The following is a 21,503-nucleotide window of genomic DNA, read 5'->3' as shown; positions in this document are numbered from 1 at the left end:
TGACGTATTTTGATGGGGAATTTTGTATTATGTTAAATACCGGTCATGTCTCAGGCTGGACACATTGGCAGTCAGGATCTCTAGTCTCCACTGAGTGTTGTTAACACCCCATGGTTCCCCTTATCCAGGAGTCGGTGAAAAAAAACTGTGTTCGGAGATAAAACACCTAAGTTCTTCAAACTGGCATGGAAGTGGCTAGAGTCTTAAGAGGTGTCAGGATAATTAGGAGTCTGAAACTAGGGTACTTGGTGCAGTGTATATAGGGAACAGGGTGTCATTTGGGACGGAGAGCCCTGCACGGGCATGAATTTTAAGCCTGAGCCCTAACCATACCCGCAACATTCAGGCCCGATTGCTTCTGCCAAATTTAAAACCCAGACCTGCCCGAAACCCAAAATCAGAAATGAATTCCTTAGTTAGTAAAAACCATTAGATGCTCTTCTCTGTCTGCCACTCGCTCCCTGCGCGCAGGCATAGCAATGGCTTGGGCTGCTCTCCTCAATGAGACATGAGAAAGCTGTGGGCTACTTTGACACTCTAAACTCTGACGAAACTCAAGGAACATTATTATTTTCTGTGAAATAGTCTTGTCTTATATTTGATGAGGTCGAAGCGCTTCTGACACCATGTTATGATCTTAATCAGATATGACTGTACTGTGTAGCAGAGCACAAGCAAATGGCTCAGATTCAAAATGTTCGTGATCCCCGAGCCCTAACCAAACTCTAGTTGAGTTTCATTTTTAATTGAACCTTTATTTAACTAGGCAAGTCCGTTATGAACAAATTCTTATTTACAATGATGGCCTAGGAAGAGTGGGTTAACTGCATTGTTCACGGGCAGAACAACAGATTTTTACCTAGTCAGCTTGGGGATTCAATCTAGCAACCTTTCCGTTACTGGCCCAACACTCTAACCAAACAGGCCCTACCCGGCCCTAACCCGATGTATAATGTCGGGGCCCGTCGTGTTCAGGTTGGATAGCAGGGCTCTATTGGGATGCAGCCTTTGGCTCGAGTTCTCAGCTCTAGCCTAGGACACAAAGTAAGGCACTTTGAAAGGGCAAACCATATCAAAACACTCAAAAAGAACTCAGAGCTACTTCCCAGCGAACTTCCCAAAAAGTCAGACCAATCTGGCCAAATTGCGCACAACAAGGTAACAATGATTATAATTCAATATGCCAGAAGTTCCAGACGAATGATTCTGCTCAATTCAAGGGCAAATTTGAGGACCATCTGTTCGCCGGGCTCCGTGGCACATCTCATGGCGGTTCTGAATTTGTAATGTGCTGGGTGGGAGGATGATGCAAGGCCGTTGCCGCCACCTCTGACTTAAAATACTGTAGCTAACGACAACCCAACCAAATGGCTATTATTATTTTAAAAGCCGTGACAAACAGAATTGAAGTCAATGTTTACAACTTTGTTCTGGTAATAGGAAAAGGCCAATTTTGACAAAATGAAAGGGTTCTTCGTTTAACTAGGTCCTATATGATGCAGTCAATGGCTTTGTTCAGAATTGTGGCTCATTGATAAGATAAACCAGGCAAAGCCTATAATACGGCTGAAATCTCCAAGGAATATTCTTCCACAAGAGTTTTTAGGAAATAGAAGAAGATATGCAGTAAACTTGGTACAATATTTTGATGCTTTATCTAGAAACAATGGGAGGCCGTCTGCACTCTTCTATAGTCCTTATTTCAAAAATAATGTCAACACAGGTTTCAAAAACAGGATGAAGGAAAGGGTAGATACTAGATCTAGTTCATGTTGTACAGATCCCGATATAGATGTGTGCCTTCAACATCTGACTGTGCCCTTCTTTCATTGAAGACCTCTCATGTCTTGCCGTCCAGCCACTATATTTGATGCCTTGCTCTTTGGCAGCACAATGTTGACTACTGGGAGCTCACTTTTTTTGACAGCTCTATTTGGAAATGTTGTCCTCGTAGAAACCAGGACGACTTAGAAGAGCACATTATTTCCATGTTTTCGGCTTATTTCATCTATTAGTACGGAGGGGTCAGACAGAAGGAAGAGCGATTGAGTAGCCTGCTGTGGGATTAAAGTACTTATGGGAATTTACCTTGATTAGAAGAGAATAACAGCATGAGCCAGTTCAAATCCCCAGTGACTGGATCTGTGACTCAATAATTAGCTAGGCCTATTGACATGCGCTCTGCTGTTCTATTGGTTTTCATATGAACTTTTTTTCGTTGTCCAGAAGCCAAAAGCACAATCCTACTCATATTAGAAACCCATCCTAGTTGTTGCCCCTTAAATTCCACTTCTTTCTAAGTTTCTAACAGAGATTTGTTATCTCTGTCACATATGGAACCGCTATCAGGTGTGCTGTTTAGAATGGTGTTCTCCCACAAATTGCATTTTGGCAAATGTCTGAAAATTAGGTTTAATTGGCTGCTTCATTACGATTGGCATGTTCTGTTAAGATGCATTACCATAATCTAAATGTGATTTATGTTATTCTGACATTCTGAGAACCGTGGATGAATGTGCTTTGCACCCAATGCACATGGGTCCAGGTAAAGTCAAATCTTCCCGGTCACGTTGTATAGTGCCACATTGTCCTAACGGAAACAATGTCATCCATATATACTTTATCAGTATATTGCTGTACTGACAAATATACAACAATATATTAAGCAATATACTGAAATACACTGAGTATACCAGACATTAGGAATACATTCATAATATTGAGTTGCACCCCCACCTTTTGCCATCAGATCAGACTCAAATTGGTCGGGGCATGGACTCTACAAGGTGTCGAAAGTGTTCCACAGTGATGCTGACCGATGTTGACTCTAATGCATCCCACTGTTGTGTCAAGTTGGCTGGATGTCCTTTGGGTTGTGGACCATTCTTGATACACATGGGAATCTGTTGAGCATGGAAAAACCCAGCCGCGTTGCAGTTCTTGACACAAACCGGTGCGCCTGGCATCTACTACCATACCTAGCTCAAAGACATTTAAATCTTTTGTCTTTGTTTGAAAATACTGGGATGTCTGGAACTGCTCAAAGATGGGATCAGTAGCCCTCAGATTGTATCTCTGACTTGCTCACAGAGCATTGGTGATGGCTGTGCGCCCTAAGTAGGCAACGACATGGGGATTTTGTGCCCGATCACAAAAACTTGTCTGGAACATCTAAAATCAGTACCAAAATTGTGTAGTGTACGTCTGGCTTTAATAACTTTAATCACCAAAAAGGATAAAGACCTGACCGCACTGGAAGTTATAGACCTGTAAACCTTAGTAATGTGGATGGAAAGATATTATCTTAAGATTATTGCCTCTAGACTGGAGAAAACTATTCCAGATATCATCCACTCTGACCAGGTTGGCTTTGGGAGCTTAAGTGATAGCTTCAGACGTTTGTGGCTGAATCAATCTGGATCCTGCCCTGGTTTTTCAAGTTTGTCCTCAGTAGATTAGGTTTGGTTCTGGGTTTATGAATTTATGTCCTGTTTTTCAGGTCCTATGACAGTTGTACAGACTAATGGAATGATTTCGCAATTGTTTATTTATCTACAAAACTGGAGGACCCTCTCTCTCCTTTGCTGTTTTTGATAGCGATAGAACCTCTGGCGATATCTGTAATAGGAAACCCAGAGATTCAACAAGTATATAGGGGAGAGGAATAGAAATTGTTCTTAAAAGCTGATGACATTGTGTTGCTGATTTAAAACCAACCACTGCTCAAAACTGTGGAGATACGTTCTGTTATTTCCGGATACAAGGCTAATAATTGGCATAGATCTGAGGCTATGCCAGTCTCTACAATACTCCCGTCAGCTATGGTTAACCCCTTTTGATTTCAAGCGTATGCAATCGGGTATGAATTATCTGGGGATTGTGTTGACATTCGAGTTAGATAAGATAGTGGATATCAATATGCTTCCAGTCCTCCAACAAAGAAAACAAAACATTGACAAGTGGAAGTTGTTAAATCCTAGTTTATGGGGGGAACTTTTATTAAATTAAAATGATGGTTACTCCTAGGTTTAATTCTATTTAAATGATGCTACTGATATGCATTCCATCATACATTTTTAAGCAGTATAATTGTATTATTAAAGAGCAACTGAATGCACAGATTCCGCATGTGTTTCTCTGGTTGCTATTGAAGAAAAACAAGATTTCAGTCTTGGCGTTGTGGTTTGATGTGGTAGTTACTGATGTGTCTCCCATGAGTCACCATAGGAACAATGGCAGTATCAGTGCTTCAAAGTAGTAAGTGCATCTAAGATAACTCAAGAATTTTCTAATTAAATTAGAAGTCTTTGCAGGGGAAGTTTTAGTCGCGCAATTTTACATCTAGCTACGGTATTTAATAAGTAAAAAATATGCAACGTGATCTCTTATGTAAACCAAGTCCAATCCGCTGTGCTGCTGGGCAGGTCAGTCTCACAGTCTGTGTGTTCTGCGGCAGCATTGGATAGAGTGCAATCACCGCAGCTGTGTATCCCGTGTTACTGGGCAAGTGAGCAATGTCAAAATCAAAAACCAATGCTCAAGTAAGATGAACTTTTGGATCACCAAAATTATTATATTTACACTGCAGTCAATTTTGACACTAGAATGTTTGACTATTATCGATGCCACATAGGCCGTTTTCTATCAGAGAAGTTGTTTGTTGCCTTCAGTTGTGCTTTAAATACTTTATATGGGAGGGAAAAAAGACCATGCATCGGTATGCTGAAAATACATGCCCCTAAAGAAAGAGGGATATGACTCCCGGCAAGGCCGGTCTTTGCCGTTCTGACGCCCTAGGCAAGACCACAAAATGCCAACCCTGCAAAACTAGGATAGTCCCAGTAAGCAAAATTAAGTCTAAAACACGTATGATACATCTGTGGCATTGTCTTGTGTGACAAAAATTGACATTTATTGTATTTTATTGTTCCCAGCACAAGGTGCAACTGTGTATTGATGTTTACTCAGCTTCTTGATATGCCACACCTGTCCGGGGGATTGACTATCTTGGAAAAGGAGAAATGTTCACAAACAAGGATGTAAACAGTGGTAGGCAACACAAGCTCAGAGAACCGGACTGCCGAGTGCTGAAGTGTGTAAAATGCGTCTGTCCTCGGTTGCAACACTCACTACAGCCTTCCAAATTGCCTCTGGAAGCAACGTCAGCACAAGAACTGTTTGTTGGGAGCTTTATGAAATGGGTTTCCATGGCCGAGCAGCCGGGACGCAAAGCATCGGCTGGAGTGGTGTAAAGCTCACCGCCATTGGACTCTGGTGTAGTGGAAATGCATTCTCTGGAGTGGTGAATCACGCTTCACCAACTGGCAGTCCGACAGACAAATCTGGGTTTGGCAGTTGCCCCGAGAATGCTACCTGCCTGGATGCATAGTTGTTATAGAAATTCATATGATTTATATGTTTAAGGTAATGGTAAGATAATGACTAAATTATTTATAAATTCAAATGAAATGATAAGGCAATAACTAACAGTATTCCACCCTGTCACTGTATAATGGAGTGAAATTTGTTTGAATCATAAGACTAGAATTCATGTATGTATGTGCATAGGAAAAGAGGAACTGTTAACAGACAAGGAACTGTGGCTGACATCTTGTGACCACTGTGAAACTGATAACAGGGAAGGAGGTCTCCCCACTCAGGGAGGGGAGAAACCGTTAGGCTTGCAGTAGATTATGAACCATATTGAAGCAATATTGTTGGAAAATTCTTGTAAACAGCATTGACAGTGTTAGAGAGGAGGAGGGGCATTTACAACCCTTGGGAAGTATTCAAAGCTTAAGTGATAGTTGAGTCCAAAACATTGGGATAAAAATTATCATGACAATAGTGCCAACTGTAAAGTTTGGTGGATGAGGAATAATGGTTTGGGCTGACTTGGTTCGGTTTAGGCCCCTAAGTTCCAGCTAAGGGAAATTTTAGCATTCTAGACGGTTCTGTGCTTCCAACTTTGTGGCAACAGTTTGGGCAACAGTTTGGCCCTTTCCTGTTTCAGCATGACAATGCCCCAGTCCACAAAGAAAAGTCCATACAGAAATGGTTTGTTGAGATCGGTGTGGAAGAACTTGACTGTCCTGCACAAAGCCCTGACCTCAACCCCATCGAACACCTTTGGGATGAATTGGAATGCCCAACATCAGTGCCAGACCTCACAAATGCTCTTGTGACTGAATGGAAGCAAGTCCCCACAGCAATGTTCCAATATCTAGTGGAAAGCCTTCCCAGAAGAGTGGAGGTTGTTATAGCAGTATAGCAGTAAAGGGGGGACCAACTCCATATTAAATGGCAATTATTTTGGAATGAGATGTTCGACGAGCAGGTGTCCACATACTTTTGGTCATGTAGTGTAGCTTAGAAACCAGTTAGCCGTCTAGGTCTATTTGTTTTGTATTGCTTTGCATTCGTTGTTATTGCATTGGTTCTTATGTTATGTTGCCTTGACTCTTATCTGTTTAATAAGCTCTCTAGGTAGATAGCCAAGGAAGGCACTGAGCCCCAAGCTGCCCTCCTCTACCTCATACTATTCCTCAACAACGTCATAATTGACAGGTTAGTTCAGACAGAAACATGCTATTAAGATGTTTAATGTAATGGTTTATTTTTTTAGCAACCATCTCTAAACTCGTGGAGATCGTTTAAAAATATGCATATTTTGTGTTTCTTCAAATGCATGTGTGACCTGTGATGGAATGGCATCAGACGTGAGTTGGTGTCTTCCAAAGGTGGAGAAGAAGTGACCTGGCAGAAGATGGTAAAACGTTCTAATGGTAAGACAGCCTGAGAAATATACCAGGCCTCGTTTTAAAGGAAGCTGACATATGTCCTGATCCAATATGTTTTCCACCTGATCACATCGATAATTTGAAATGTTGTTTTCCTCCATTGTATAATTTGGCGATGTGGCCCTGAAGGTGGTGCCTGCCACCCTGTCTCCATTGTTATACAGAATAGATGGAAGGGGAATGATATGCCCTTAACAATAAAACCTGTGTGTGCACGCTAAATAATAACACATAAGACCATTACTATAATGCAATCAACTTGTCCTATCAGTGCAGCACAGAAATGCCCTTATCCAGGTGATGTGACAAAGGCATTTCATAACAGACCTGCTAACTTTCTTTGTTGTTACTTTTAAGGTTGGAACCAACACGCAGTACCACCAGCAGACAGAGAGGCAATAAGCATTTTTTTCGCCAGCTCAGGGACAAGCTACACTATTCACAACCCTGTGTAATGTTCAATGTAATTGCACTGCTGGACTTTTGGAAACTCCATGTATTTGTATTGTTTTAACTTGCCATCCGATTTGTTAGAGATGTGATAAATGAGGGTGGGGTATTAATGGAAGGGGTTTCAAATGTAAAAAATAAAATAAACTACTCTTGACTGTTTATTTGTTTTAGCTGATAGTGATGATTTCTTAAGTTAGCCTCATTAAGATGCGTGTGTTATGAATGACCAAAAGGTGTCCGACTTTAAAGTCCAGTAAGTACACTGTCACGCGATAGTCTTTATGGATGTGTTATGAATGACCGATGGTGTCGCACTTCAAACAAAGTATTACAGGACACTCACTACATGAAGTGTTAATACATTGTTTATAAATGTTCTGCTGATTTATGAAGGTTCCCAAGATCCACAGGTTAACTGTAGAGTGTGCGAGGTATTTAAATGGGTTGATGGACCTGCAAAGCTTGCATTTGTGTGTGTGTGCGTGTGTGTGTGTGTGTCTGTGTGTGTGTCAGAGCCAAGATGATTTGGAATAGTCCTACCTGAGACTGCCTAGCCACAAGGTATTCCTGTTCTGTCCCATGCTGGGGACCAGGGCTTGATTACAACCTGTACAATGGTGACAACATTTTGTGGCTGATTTTTCAGCGAGGGAGACCTGACTGGGCCTAGCACCGCACAGCATGGCTCCTTATATAGCTGTGTGCGTGTTTGTGAACTGAGGAACATGTAACTTGATTCCAGAAGAAAGCCACTTTCAATTTCTTTATGTTGGGGGCTTTCATCAAGGTAAGTGTTGCCTGGTGTGACTAACATGGCTTCTCTTTAGAGCATGTGTCATCCTGAAGCCAAACATGTCACCCTTTATAAAGCACATGTTTGTCATATTCAACCTGGTGGGTTATGACACATTTCACATTGGTGATTAAGTCACAGTTATGCAACATTTATGAACCCTTTATTAAGCATGACATAGTTAGATGATTTGTGACACATTTATATAGTGCTTATGAACGCGTTATGAAGCCTTTATAAGCTGCACTTAATTTAAAGCGGAACCAATTTGGTGAATAAAAGAAAGGTCAGGACTAGAGGTCGACCGATTATGATTTTTCAACGCCAATACCGATAATTGGAGGACCAGAAAAAGTCGATACCGATTAATCGGACGCGTTTTCTTTCTTTATTTGTAATAATATTTATTTATTTTACCAGGTAAGTTAACTGAGAACACTTTCTCATTTACAGCAACAACCTGGGGAATAGTTACAGGGGAGAGGATGGGGATGAATGAACCAATTGTAAACTGGGGATTATTAGGTGACCGTGATAGTTTGAGGGCCAGATTGGGAATTTAGCCAGGACACCGGGGTTAACACCCCTACTCTTACGATAAGTGCCATGGGATCTTTAATGACCTCAGAGAGTCAGGACACCCGTTTAACATCCCATCCGAAAGACTGTACCCTACACAGGGCAGCTGTGGTTCCTTTTAACATGAGTCTTCAATATTCCCAGGTAAGAAGTTTTAGGTGGTAGTTATTATAGGAATTATAGGACTATTTCTCTCTATACCATTTGTATTTCATATACATTTGACTATTGGATGTTCTTATAGGCACTTTAGTATTGCCAGTGTAACAGTTTAGCTTCCGTCCCTCTCCTCGCTCCTACCTGGGCTCGAACCAGGAACACATTGACAACAGCCACCCTCGAAGCAGCTTTACCCATGCAGAGCAAGGGGAACAACTACTCCAAGTCTCAGAGCGAGTGACGTTTGAAACGCTATTATCGCGCACCCCTAGCTAACTAGCGAGCCATTTCACATCGGTTACACCAGCCTAATCTCGGGAGTTGAGGGACACCTGTTTGAATGAATGCTTACGAGCCTGCTGGTGCCTACCATCGCTCAGTCAGACTGCTCTATCAAATCATAGACTTAATTATAACATAATAACACACAGAAATACGAGCCTTAGGTCACTAATATGGTCGAATCTGGAAACTATCATCTCGAAAACAAAGCATTTATTATTTCAGTGAAATACGGAACCGTTCCGTATTTTATCTAACGGGTGGCATCCATAAGTCTAAATATTCCTGTTACATTGCACAACCTTCAATGTTATGTCATAATTACGTACAATTCTGGAAAATTAGTTCGCAACGAGCCAGCCGGCCCAAACTGTTGCATATACCCTGACTCTGTGTGTAATGAACGCAAAAGAAGTGACACAATTTCACCTGGTTAATATTGCCTGCTAACCTGGATTTCTATTATCCAAATATGCAGGTTTAAAAATATATACTTCTGTGTATTGATTTTAAGAAAGGCATTGATGTTTATGGTTAGGTACAGTCGTGCAACGATTGTGCTTTTTTTCGCAAATGCGCTTTTGTTAAATCCTCCCCCGTTTGGCGAAGTTGGCAACGAGCGGGCCCAAACTGCTGCATATACCCTGACTCTGTTGCAAGAGAAGTGACACAAAGAAATTCATGTTAGCAGGCAATATTAACTAAATATGCAGGTTTAAAAAGATATACTTGTGTATTGATTTTAAGAAAGGCATTGATGTTTAGGTACCTTTTTCACGAATGCGCATCGCATCGATCATATGCAACGCAGGACACGCTAGATAAACTAGTAATATCATCAACCATGTGTAGTTAACTAGTGATTATGATTGATTGATTGATTTTTATAAGATAAGTTTAATGCTAGTTAGCAACTTACCTTGGCTTCTTACTGCATTCGCGTAACAGGCAGGCTCCTCATGGAGTGCAATGAGAGGCAGGTGGTTAGAGCGTTGGACTAGTTAACAGTAAGGTTGCAAGATTGAATCCCCGAGCTGACAAGGTAAAAATCAGTCGTTCTGCCCCTGAACAAGGCAGTAAACCCTCCGTTCCTAGACCGTCATTGAAAATAAGAATGTGTTCATAACTGACTTGCCTAGTTAAATAAAGGTGTATACATTTAAAAAATAAATGTAAATAAAAAATAAATTTTTAAGAAATCGGCCAAATTGGTGTCCAAAAATACCGGCCCTAATTAATCGGCCATTCTGATTAATTGGTCGACCTTTAGTCAGGACATACAGATACGTTTCCACCCAGAAGTCAAGACATTGTACATAATAATCATTTGAAACATTGCTATTGTACCTATAACTCGTGAAAACCCATAGCAAAAAACAGCAACAAAAACAATTATACACTACTGTTCAAAAGTTTGGGGTCACAACGAAATGTCCATTTTGACTGGCTCTAACCAGAATAGAAAGAGTGGGAGGCCCCGGTGCACAACTGAGCAAGAGGACAATTACATTAGTGTCTAGTTGGAGAAACAAACACCTTACACGTCCTCAACTGGCAGCTTCATTAAAGAGTACCCGCAAAACACCAGTCTCAATGTCAACAGTGAAGAGGCGACAGTAATGGGGAGTCACTACCATCATGGGACCTTTATTCATTGTTTTATTCAGTGTTGTTACAGCATTCAACCCACATAATGTCCCCCAAAAATTATGAAACCGAAAAAGAAAAAAAAAGTGTACTTTTTAAATCGAACCAAAACTGAACCAGCCTCTTAAAGCACCTATCGCTCAGCACTAGTCTCCGGACTTGAAACACATTGAAAACCTGTGGTTTAAATTGAGGAGGTCAGTCCATAAGTGCAGGTTGAAGGATATCTAAGAACTAGGGATGCACCCATATGACATTTTTGGCCAATATAGATATTCAATATTTGTCTTGACAAAAAAACTATGCCGATATTTCATATTTTTTTTGCTGCCTTTTAAGCATTCTAGTACAGTTAAATACTTAACAAACACACACACACAAACATGGATGCAGCGGTCTAAGGCACTACATCTCACTGAAAGAGGCGTCACTTCAGTCCCTGAGGGCGGAGCAAAATTGGCCCAGTGTCATCCGGGTTTGGCCGTCATTGTAAATAAGAATTTGTTCTTAACTGACTTGCCTAGTTCAGGTTACACACACACACACACAAGTTATTTTGTTGGCATTTATGTATGTCCCCATTACCAGTAAAACATAATCAAAACCTATTTATTTTGTTTACTTGCTGTGGTGTTTCGTTCATTTGTTCAGTCGTTTCATTCTCAACCAGGATTTCATCACACATGTCAAGCAGTGAAGTTTCAGCTCTGTCTGTCCGTGGCCTCTCTTCCTCTGTGCGCACTGTCACTGTGTCCGTTTCCATCTTGTCCAGCTGTGTACAGTATATACCATTTCACGTAAACCCTGTTTCTTGTCTGCATCAAAGTAGAGGTCCTAGTACCAAACATCGAGCATGGTTGCGACACAGTAAAGAGGCTCAGAGAGAATGCCACTGAGTACTTTTGTACGTTTTAACCCCACGGTGTGTGTCGACAGTTTTGTCAAGCAGGCATTTCAATACCACAACAGAAGGTATCACGTCTGCTGCAGACGCAGTTGATTAGCTTATTTCTCGAGTCAGTTGTTCGAATGGCGCTTAGAGTGTGTTCATGTTTCCAAGTTTCAAACATGTTTTCAAATGCCATTGAGATGTCAGCAGCGGTATGAGAACTGGAGCATTCTTGAGCGTGCAATATGGCTTTCCTCAGTACGAAATCCTCGTCGACCCCGACTCAGCATTTTCAAGGGGCTGACATCGCTGGTCCAAATGTCAGTCATGAAGCTAATAGCAGTGACGCCCAAAACAAGTAGCTCATGATGTACGTTTCAGCAATACTGTGTAACTCTGGTAGGGCAACATCTGAAAAATAGTGTGTACCAGGGCTCGACCAGTCGGCGAAAGCCAACATCATCCACGACAGAGGACAGTTGATTGTCAAGGGCAATGAATCGCATTATCTTGGCGTTAATGGATTTCGCCTTTGAGTTGTCTCGCTGAAATGTTCTTACTCTTTCAAGTGACGGCTCAACTTGAACTGTTTGCTGAGTATTTTTCTGCTTCTGTTCTGTGTAGCGCTGTATTTCGTGGCATCATTATGTCATCTACTTACGTTATATAGGTATGCACGTCAGCTTTGACATCGATTTTGTACATCGGGCCGATGCCAATGTTAGCATTTTTAGCTAATATCGTATGTTTCCGATATACTCAACAATATATTGTGTATCCCTACTAAGAACACAGCTCCTACCACTCCCTCTTTGTCAAGTTTCAATTGAACATTCTCCAAAGAATAACAGTTTGCTAACTCATTAGAATGATTAGCTCTGAAACCAAATTGCATAAAAAAACTCAATTTATACCAGGGTAACAACATCTGACTTCGATTCCTTTGGGAATATACCTTGGTTTATGGATAAATTAATCAAATGTGTTATTGGGGAGGTTAAAATATCTTTGTTTTAAAGAACACGATCAAAACCACAGACACATTTGGCTTTAGTGGTTTTCAAGCTGCTTAAGATTTTGTTGAGTCAGTCTTCGCATTGGGTGATACATACCGTGCTCACTGTAAACTTACACCCCCAGATCTTATACAGACTGAATAAAGAAATAGTTAAAAGTAGTGGCTATAGAGTAGCTATCCTCGATCAATCTTACATCAATTTTCAGTTTTATATCTTTTTCCAAATTTGTTTACAATCACCTTTCACCTAATTTGTGACGTCAATGAAAAATGGCTTTCGATTTTCTTGGAGATCGCCTTGTTTCTCAGCCCTCTGAAAATCATTCTCTCAATGTCTAGTCCAGTTTTATTTATACTTGGGATATTGTTTTTCAACAGGAACAATAAAAAAAATTGCTGTTGTGTCTTTAATTGAGATAGAGCCCAGAAGTTTTTTTCCTGATCCTGTGACCTGACCAGGAAACACTCCTGGCCCTAGCTATGATTGGATAAGCAGTAATTGTTCACCATTCAGTTTTCGATGGAGAAAAATGTACTTACGCTAGAGGTCTTCACGGGTCCACCAAACCCAAAATTCCAAGATCTGACCCGGCACCCAATTCTGACCTCGGATCTGGGTCGGGTCTGATATATTGCCACGGATCTCAGGTATGTGCAATTAAAATGTATTTACTGACTGGACCTGATTGGACCTGTCCTCTGTTCATTTAATGTGCACCTGCTGCTGATGAGAGAGGAGGCGGGAGAAGGGCAAACTGACAGCCGCAACCAATCACAGAAACGTAATCCATAGATGGCAGTTCCCAAGTCAGGACTGGCAGCCATTGCTAGCATACGAAGGAGTTTCACAGTCATATTGCTTCCAAAAACCCTTCTATGGATTATATGTATATGGCAACAATGCAACAAGCTGTTTTATATTTGCCGCGTGTGCTACCCAAGTTGCGGCCTTCCTGACTGTAGGTCTATGTGCTAGTGATAAAACTGAACCCACAGCAAAAAAAATCAAGCTATTGAACTTTTGTTTTTTTATATTAATGTCATACAGTGAATGACTACGCTTTTAGGCCTATGCATGCAATGCCTTGATGCATTTAGCGCTCAAATCTGACATCTGAACGGTGAGGTTGACAAGTATTGTTTTAGGGAAGTAAAAACGATTAAAATAGGCTATAAAGTTTTGCATATGCTACACATCGAAACACAAGGAATTGTTTTTTTGTACTTTGTTATAGGCTGTTAAGGACACGTAATGTGTGCTGAAAACATTTGGCCAATATCCCTTGTTTATTGATGGCACTGGCTGCGCCAGGTCGGAGGTTTCTTTCTCTCTCTCTACCCTCGGATCTGAAAGAGTCTCTCGGATCCGAACGGGCACGGGTCTGTTTTCCACAGGCTTTTTCAGAAATGGGTCTGACTGTCCGTGGGTCCATTCGGAACAGGCCTGTGTTTTACTTTAATGCATATTAGTTCTGTGTGGGAAAGCCACGAAAGCCACGAATGAATGGGCCATAATAACAACAGCATATTTCCCCCCTAAATGGTACCGTGTGACGATGATCCTTTAGAAATGGAACGGGATAACTGTAAAAAACAACACATTCACACATGCACATTCACAACACAAACTGTTGTTTACTCACCGTTTTTGTCAGCGCGGCAGAAAATCTGAAAGAAAAGGGAAAACATTTAGGTATTGACTTTAACAAAGCATCAAAATAGGGTTTCTTGCAAGGCTGTTTCAAATTGAGGTAATTCATCATAAAAGACAGTTCCCAGAGACTGTGATATCATTTTGTGTTAATGGAGCATTTGAGGGTAGGCTATTAATTGAAATATATATTGTGACAAGGAAACAAGCATGCAGAGAAATGCGTACATCCACTTATCCACACATTTATTCATAGTCATAGGATCCCTTGTAAAACAAATCAAATCTAACTCAATCCAAAGAGCATAAAACAACACTTACATGTGACAAGCAATTGCTCAATCTGATTTCTCCATCACTTGGGATAAGTGAAGATTAATGACCTTTGACATCAGGATCCATCCCTAGCTCAACCTACGGCGTATTAATAAGCTGCCTCCAACTATCATCTTGCAGAAGTCAACAACCACAGGGTCTTCAACTAGCCTATGACCCCAACTGTCAATGTCTATTTGCTCATAGCCCCAGACCAGTCAGTTGTGACGAATAGTGTGACCACATATCTAACACAATTGTTTTTCTATTTTGGATGCATTTGTCTGTGCTAGACAAGCTGATAAGTGCAAAGTTATGCCATTGTGTTTACTGTAAATTATAGAAATACAGTTGAAGTCGAAAGTTTACAAATTTAGGATGAAGTCATTAAAACTCGTTTTTCAACCACTCCACAAATTTCTTGTTAACAAACTATAGTTTTGGCAAGTCGGTCTGGACATTTACTTTGTGCATGACACAAGTAATTTTTCCAACAATTGTTCACAGACAGATTATTTCACATCATCATAATTCCAGTGGATCAGAAGTTTACATATACTAAGTTGACCGCGCCTTCAAACAGCTTGGAAAATTCCAGGAAATTATGTCATGGCTTTAGAAGCTTCTGATAGGCTAACTGACATCATTTGAGTCAATTGGAGGTGTACCTATGGATGTATTTCAAGGCCTACCTTCAAACTCAGTGCCTCTTTGCTTGACATCATGGGAAAATCAAAAGAAATCAGCCAAGACCTAAAAAAAAAAATTGTAGACCTCCACAAGTCTGGTTCATCCTTGGGAGCAATTTCCAAACGCCTGAAGGTTCATCTGTACAAACAATAGTACGCAAGTATAAACACCATGGGACCATGCAGCCGTCATAGCGCTCAGGAAGGAGACACGATCTGTCTCCTAGAGATGAAAGTACTTTGGTGCGAAAAGTGCAAATCAATCCCAGAACAACAGCAAAGGACCCTGTGAAGATGCTGGAGGAAACAGGTAAAAAAAAGTATCTATATCCACGGTAAAACGAGTCCCATATCGACACAACCTGAAAGGCTGCTCAGCAGGGAAGACGCCACTGCTCCAAAAACCGCCATAAAAAAAGACAGACTACGGTTTGCAACTGCACATGGGGACAAAGATTATACTTTTTGGAGAAATGTCCTCTGGTCTGATGAAACAAAAATAGAACTGTTTGGCCATCATGACCATCGTTATGTTTGGAGAAAAAAGGGGGATGCTTGCAAGCTGAAGAACACCATCCCAACCGTGAAGCACGGGGGTGGCAGCATCATGTTGTGGGGGTGCTTTGTTGCAGGAGGGATTTGTGCACTTCACAAAATATCATCATGAGGATGGAAAATTATGTGGATATATTGAAGCAACATCTCAAGACATCAGGAAGTTAAAGCTTGGTCGCAAATGGGTCTCCCAAATGGACAATGACCGCAAGCATACTTCCAACGTTGTGGCAAAATGGCTTTAAGGGCAACAAAGTCAAGGTATTGGAGTGGCCATCACAAAGCCCTGACCTCAATCTTATAGAAAATGTGTGGGCAGAACTGAAAAAGCATGTGCGAGCAAGGAGGCCTACACACCTGACTCAGTTACACAGGCTCTGTCAGGAGGAATGGGCCAAAATTCACCCAACTTATTGTGGGAAGCTTGTGGAAGGCTACCAAAAACTTTTGACCCAAGTTCAACAATTAAAAGGCAATGCTACCAATTACTAATTGAGTGTATGTCAACTTCTGACCCACTGGGAATGTGATGAAAGAAATACAAGCTGAAATAAATCCTTCTCTACAATTGTTCTGACATTTCACATTCTTAAAATAGAGTGGGGATCCTAACTGACCTAAGACAGGGAATTCTTACTATGATTAAATGTCAGGAATTGTGAAAAACGGAGTTTAAATGTAATTGGTAAGGTGTACGTAAACTTCCGAATTCAACTGTATATTCCCATGATTCATTTAGCTTGTTTTAATGACAGATTTGAAAACATCTATTTTACACTTCAATGAACAACAAAAACATTCACATTGAATGTAACATCTTAGCTTTCCTGTCTTCCTTGGAAATGAAAGAAAATGTATTAAAAGAAACCCATTGTATCTCTAATTGGACCAACACATTCTCTTAACTGTCTAAACGTTATTTACTTGGCATTTGCTTCTAGATGGCAGTGAGAAAGGCTCAGTTGCATGGCCCCATATTTTGCTAAAGTGTTTTGAGAGGATAATGCATCATTTACAACGTGCAGATAAAGGTCAGCCTTGCATCCCAGAGCGTCTCTGTTTCGGGTGGCACGTTGGAAGGTGTTAAACTAGTGGGAACCTCGAGTCCTACTGACACTGTTCTCTATGAGGGGAAGGAGACTGGTGCCCAAGTGACTGCCTGGGGATGATCTCCCTCGTCCTAACTTCCTGTTATTCAGTGTACGGAAATGTACAGTTTTGCACGCACGCATAGTCATGCACGCACACGCACATTCAAGCACAAATATTTTACACACGGTCAACAAAGAAGCCATCAAACTTTTAGAGGAGAATCTTTTGGAGCGTCTGCCTTCTCCTTCTGCCTAATTCAAGCAGTTGAGATGTGAGGTTGTATTCCTCTGTGTTCAAATTGCAGCTTAAGACCATGATTATTTGTGTTCCCGATTACAAATATTACCCACAGCTTCACACTCTATTGAATTCAAAATGATATCATAAACTGTGACTTTTCTATGTTACCTATAGGGCAAAATATGACATTTCCAAGGGCAAATTATACAACGGTATCTCAGAACTATTTAGCTTTGTAATATATTCATATCACATAGAGCTCATCCACATATCAACCGAAAGAATTAGCCCAAAATTCTCTAACGCTATATTTGGGTTGTTTATCTCGAGAGCGATAGAAAATCAAATCAAAGTTCATCAGTTGGCATTGTCAGGCAAGAGTGCATGCATCTCAATAAATCAATATTCTGAAATGCACAATACATTTTCAAGGAGATGATGGCAAAGACAATATATTTGTATCTAAGCGCATTCATTATTCTTCCTCTGGTTAGTGCATGGTGAGAGAGAGGGTCACATAAATAACATATGATCCCAACTCACTGTGTGTGAAAGGGTTAAATATCAGTGCTTGTGTTGAATGTTTTTTTTTTGTCTGAATTACAGCTGTAACGACCCTTTGGGAAGAATTAAACTTGGTTAAAGCTTCTCTAGTGTCCGTGAGTTATTTACTCTGAAAAATTAGAACCTAACAAAGGCTAACTGCAAAGTCCACTATTGTGGCTAAGCCTTATTGTGGCTAGCTTCACATAGAAGGGTCCGACCATCATTAATCAAATAAGAACTGTCTTATAAATTAGGGTTATTTTAGATGATGACACGTAACTATATCACCTAGCTGTATAGTTAGCTAGCTAACTATATAGCTAGTCAAACAGATTGTCATTTTGCTATGTTTTTGGGGAAGAACATTGTTTGCATTCATGAGCTAGCTAGCTTTTTTTTAAATGACCAGCACTGTAGGTGCACAAGACAACTTCACTAGCATCATAGCATACGTATCGATGAATCGTTGTGACGTATGAAATACGAGTGACAGTGTAATCAATGTGTAATAACTACTTTAAAAAATGTATGATCGCGTTAAATTTTTTGTGTGATGTGCAGTCATATTCAGGTCCTGATTGGTCAACAAACTTATTTGACACGTCAAATAGTGCTATTTGAAACGTCAGTGTTATTTGACACGTCAAATAGTTTTAAATAGTGTATTTTTTGACAGGCAAAGACCCAAACGGCGTTCCATAGAAATCCTGGTTGAGAATGAAACGACTGAACGACTGAACAACGAAACAGCACAGCAAGTGAAAGAAATAGGTTTTGATGATGTGGGGACATAAGTAAAGCCAACAAAATAACTTTTTGGTCAGTGTGGTGTGTTTGTGTGTGTAACCTTTATTTAACTAGGCAAGTCAGTTAAGAATGAATTCTTATCTACAATGACAACCTACCCCGACCAAACCCAGACGACGCTGGGCCAATTGTGCGCCGTCTTATGGGACTCCCAATCACGGCCGGATGTGATACAGCCTGGATTCGAACTAGGGACTGTAGTGATGCCTCTTGCACAGAGATGCAGTGCCTTAGACCGCTGTGTCCATGTGTGTGTGTTAACTATTTAACTGTACTGGAATGCGTAAAAAGGTCGCTAAAATTTTTAATATCGGTTATCAGTATTGTTTTATTTTTTTTACAAGGAAAATATCAGATATCGGTATCAGCCAAAAATGTAATATCGGTGCATCACTAACCCTAACCCAAAAACCTAACCTTAACCCTAGCTCCTAACAAAATGTCCCCAGTTTGTCAAATTTTTGTTTGTTCTTGTTAAACACACACACACACACACACACACACACACATACACACACATAGCGGTTGAGTTCAATTCATGGTCGTCAAATATCATATCAGGAGTCAATGAGTGCAGCAAGGTGTGGTGGAGATATGGGCACTTAACCTCAATTGAATGTTTGTGTTGGTTACAGTAGGTCGATAATGGTGTCTTTAGCCACAATATGGCAAGATGTATTTATCATGAATTTTTAAAACAAGATGCTTACAAAACAAGCAACTTAATCTCCATGATGATTGATTATAAATACATAGAGGTTCACTGGTTTTTAACACCATTAGGCTATAGTTCAACTATGCATAATAGTTTTTATGCATGCTTACAAGGGTGGGTATAATTTGTGTTACATTCCAACAGTAATCTGTTCCAAAAACTTCGTAAATAACAAGGTTGTAAACAAACAACGCATTCAAAGTTGTATAGCGGGAGAATAAGATACCAGGTAGGGAGGGGCAAATTGGTTGAGTTTTTCACTCACCACGTTTATTCTGAAAAATGTTTGTCCTCACTCTGGTAGCCTATGTACAAACATGAATATTAAGCTACGTGGTGAGTTGACGCCTATTCGGCAACTAGTTAGCTAGGTGAATTGATCATGCTACTTTGTATGCGTTGTTTGTTGGCATCCTTGTTATTTACGAAGTTATTGGAACTGATTCCCGTTGGAACGTTCCACAAATTATACCCACCCCCTAAATGAACATACATCAACCATAGGCAAATAAAGAATTTCAAAAGCGTGATTGTTTCTGACAGCAGTATGCAGAGCTTTCAGAGAGAATATGTGACTACTTACATCTTTGAAAATTGGAAGTCCATTAACAGGGCTTTGCAGTGGCTGCGGTTGATCCTGCTGAGAGCGAAGATGCTTATTTTTCGCCGACTGAAGGCACATAGTGATCATCTTTGTGCACGCCAACATCTTGATGTGGAAGATGTATAGCCGACTTGTAGACAGACACCTGCTCGTTGGAAAGTGTAGCCTTTTGACAATGGGTTCAAAAGTGTCGCCCTGCCCTGCTAAACCGAGGCAACAGTGCTGCAACAGTGATGTTGATCTGCAACCGTACTCCAGCAGTGATGTTGCTCTTCAACTTTCTGCGGTAGGTAACCCCACCTTCTGGAGCGCTGATTGGTCAACATCTTTGTTGCGCATCCCTGCTAGGCAAGAGGAGGAAAAGATACTACGTGGCGCAATAATAACATTATTTTATAATATAAATGGTAGAAAAGGCTAGAATAGGCGAATTTCAAACATTAGAAGCGAATAAATTGATAGAGCTACAATAAGGATGTTGATATGAAGGAAATAAAAATTGGCCTCCAGCTACCTGTAGGTTAAAGGTAGACTCAGCGAAATGAGCAGATAATGGTCCTGTTTGAGAGAATCAAAACTGTGATGTATCATGGGTAAGTTGATGTGACTGATCTACAAATAATAATGAGTAGTTATTTATGATGCAAGCTTTTTTACTGGGTAAAGTTCATGATGCCGTTGACCATAACAAGGGCCCCAGGACCAGTGGAAACAAAATAGCCCCATAACATCAGAGATCCACCACCATATTTTTTCTGCTCATGCATTCTCATTTCAACGCCAAACCCACTACTGGCGTGTGTGGCCAAAGAGCTCTATTTTCATGTTATACAGCAAAGGTAAGTGCCTGGAGTTTGCTAAATGGCATTGGCACTTGGATTGGAACCGATGCTTTGGTCAGATGACATGAAAATAGAGCTCTTTGGCCACGTACACCCCAGTGGTGGGTTTAGCATCTACATTTTACCTACTGTAAAATATGGCGGTGGGTCTTTGATGTTATGGGACTATTTTGCTACCACTGGTCCTGGGACCCTTGTTAAGGTCAACCTCATCATAAACGTTTAGCCAAAAACCCGGTTGCCTCTGCCAGGAGGCTGACATTTGGCTGCAAGTGAATCATCTAGATAGACAGTAACCCCAAGCACACATCAAAATCCACACAGAAATGGTTAATTGGCCACAAAATCAACATTTTGCAACTCAGTCTCCAGACATAAAACCCATTGAAACCCTGTGGTTTGAATTGAAGAGGGCAGTCCATGAGTACATACGAAGGTAATCAAGGATCTGGAAGGTGTCTGTACAGAGCAATGGTCTAAGATTTCTCCCAAACATTTTTTAAAAGGCTCAGTGGTGTTATCCTCACAAGGGGAGGTATTGAAAGGTATTGAAAACAGGGGTGTTAGTAATTTTTTATTACTTGTTTAACAAAATCTTTCTCTGAGTAATTGTATTAGTATAAAATAACATAAGTTCCAATTTTTTTGGAGCATACAATATAACTCACTATTTTAATTTTATATTTTATACAGTCATTTATCAAGGGTGTTAATAATTTCTGACCCCACTATAGATGTCTCAGAGGTTTGTTGGGCCACACATTGCCATCTGCTGATGATAGGCTTGTCACGTTCTGACCTCTATTTCTTTTGTTTTGTATGTAGTT

General features: G+C 40.6%; 1 protein-coding gene across 1 annotated transcript in view; it reads right to left on the bottom strand.

The window, feature by feature from the left end:
• Positions 1-20,100, bottom strand: part of LOC110493901 (N-terminal EF-hand calcium-binding protein 1-like) — a 65,320-nt gene extending 45,220 nt beyond the window's left edge. The window contains exons 1-2 of the mRNA XM_036949891.1: positions 19,814-20,100; positions 14,264-14,288 (exon numbers count right to left, since the gene is read on the bottom strand). Coding sequence (XP_036805786.1) covers positions 14,264-14,288; positions 19,814-19,939 — 151 coding nt within the window. The 5' untranslated portion in view covers positions 19,940-20,100. The remainder of the gene's footprint in view (positions 1-14,263; positions 14,289-19,813) is intronic.
• Positions 20,101-21,503: the final 1,403 nt, after the last annotated feature.

Source organism: Oncorhynchus mykiss, chromosome 17 (assembly GCF_013265735.2).
Source record: "Oncorhynchus mykiss isolate Arlee chromosome 17, USDA_OmykA_1.1, whole genome shotgun sequence".
Taxonomy (NCBI): Eukaryota; Metazoa; Chordata; class Actinopteri; order Salmoniformes; family Salmonidae; genus Oncorhynchus; species Oncorhynchus mykiss.
The sequence above is the reverse complement of the archived record's forward strand: the minus strand, read 5'-3'. Positions and strand labels throughout refer to the sequence as shown.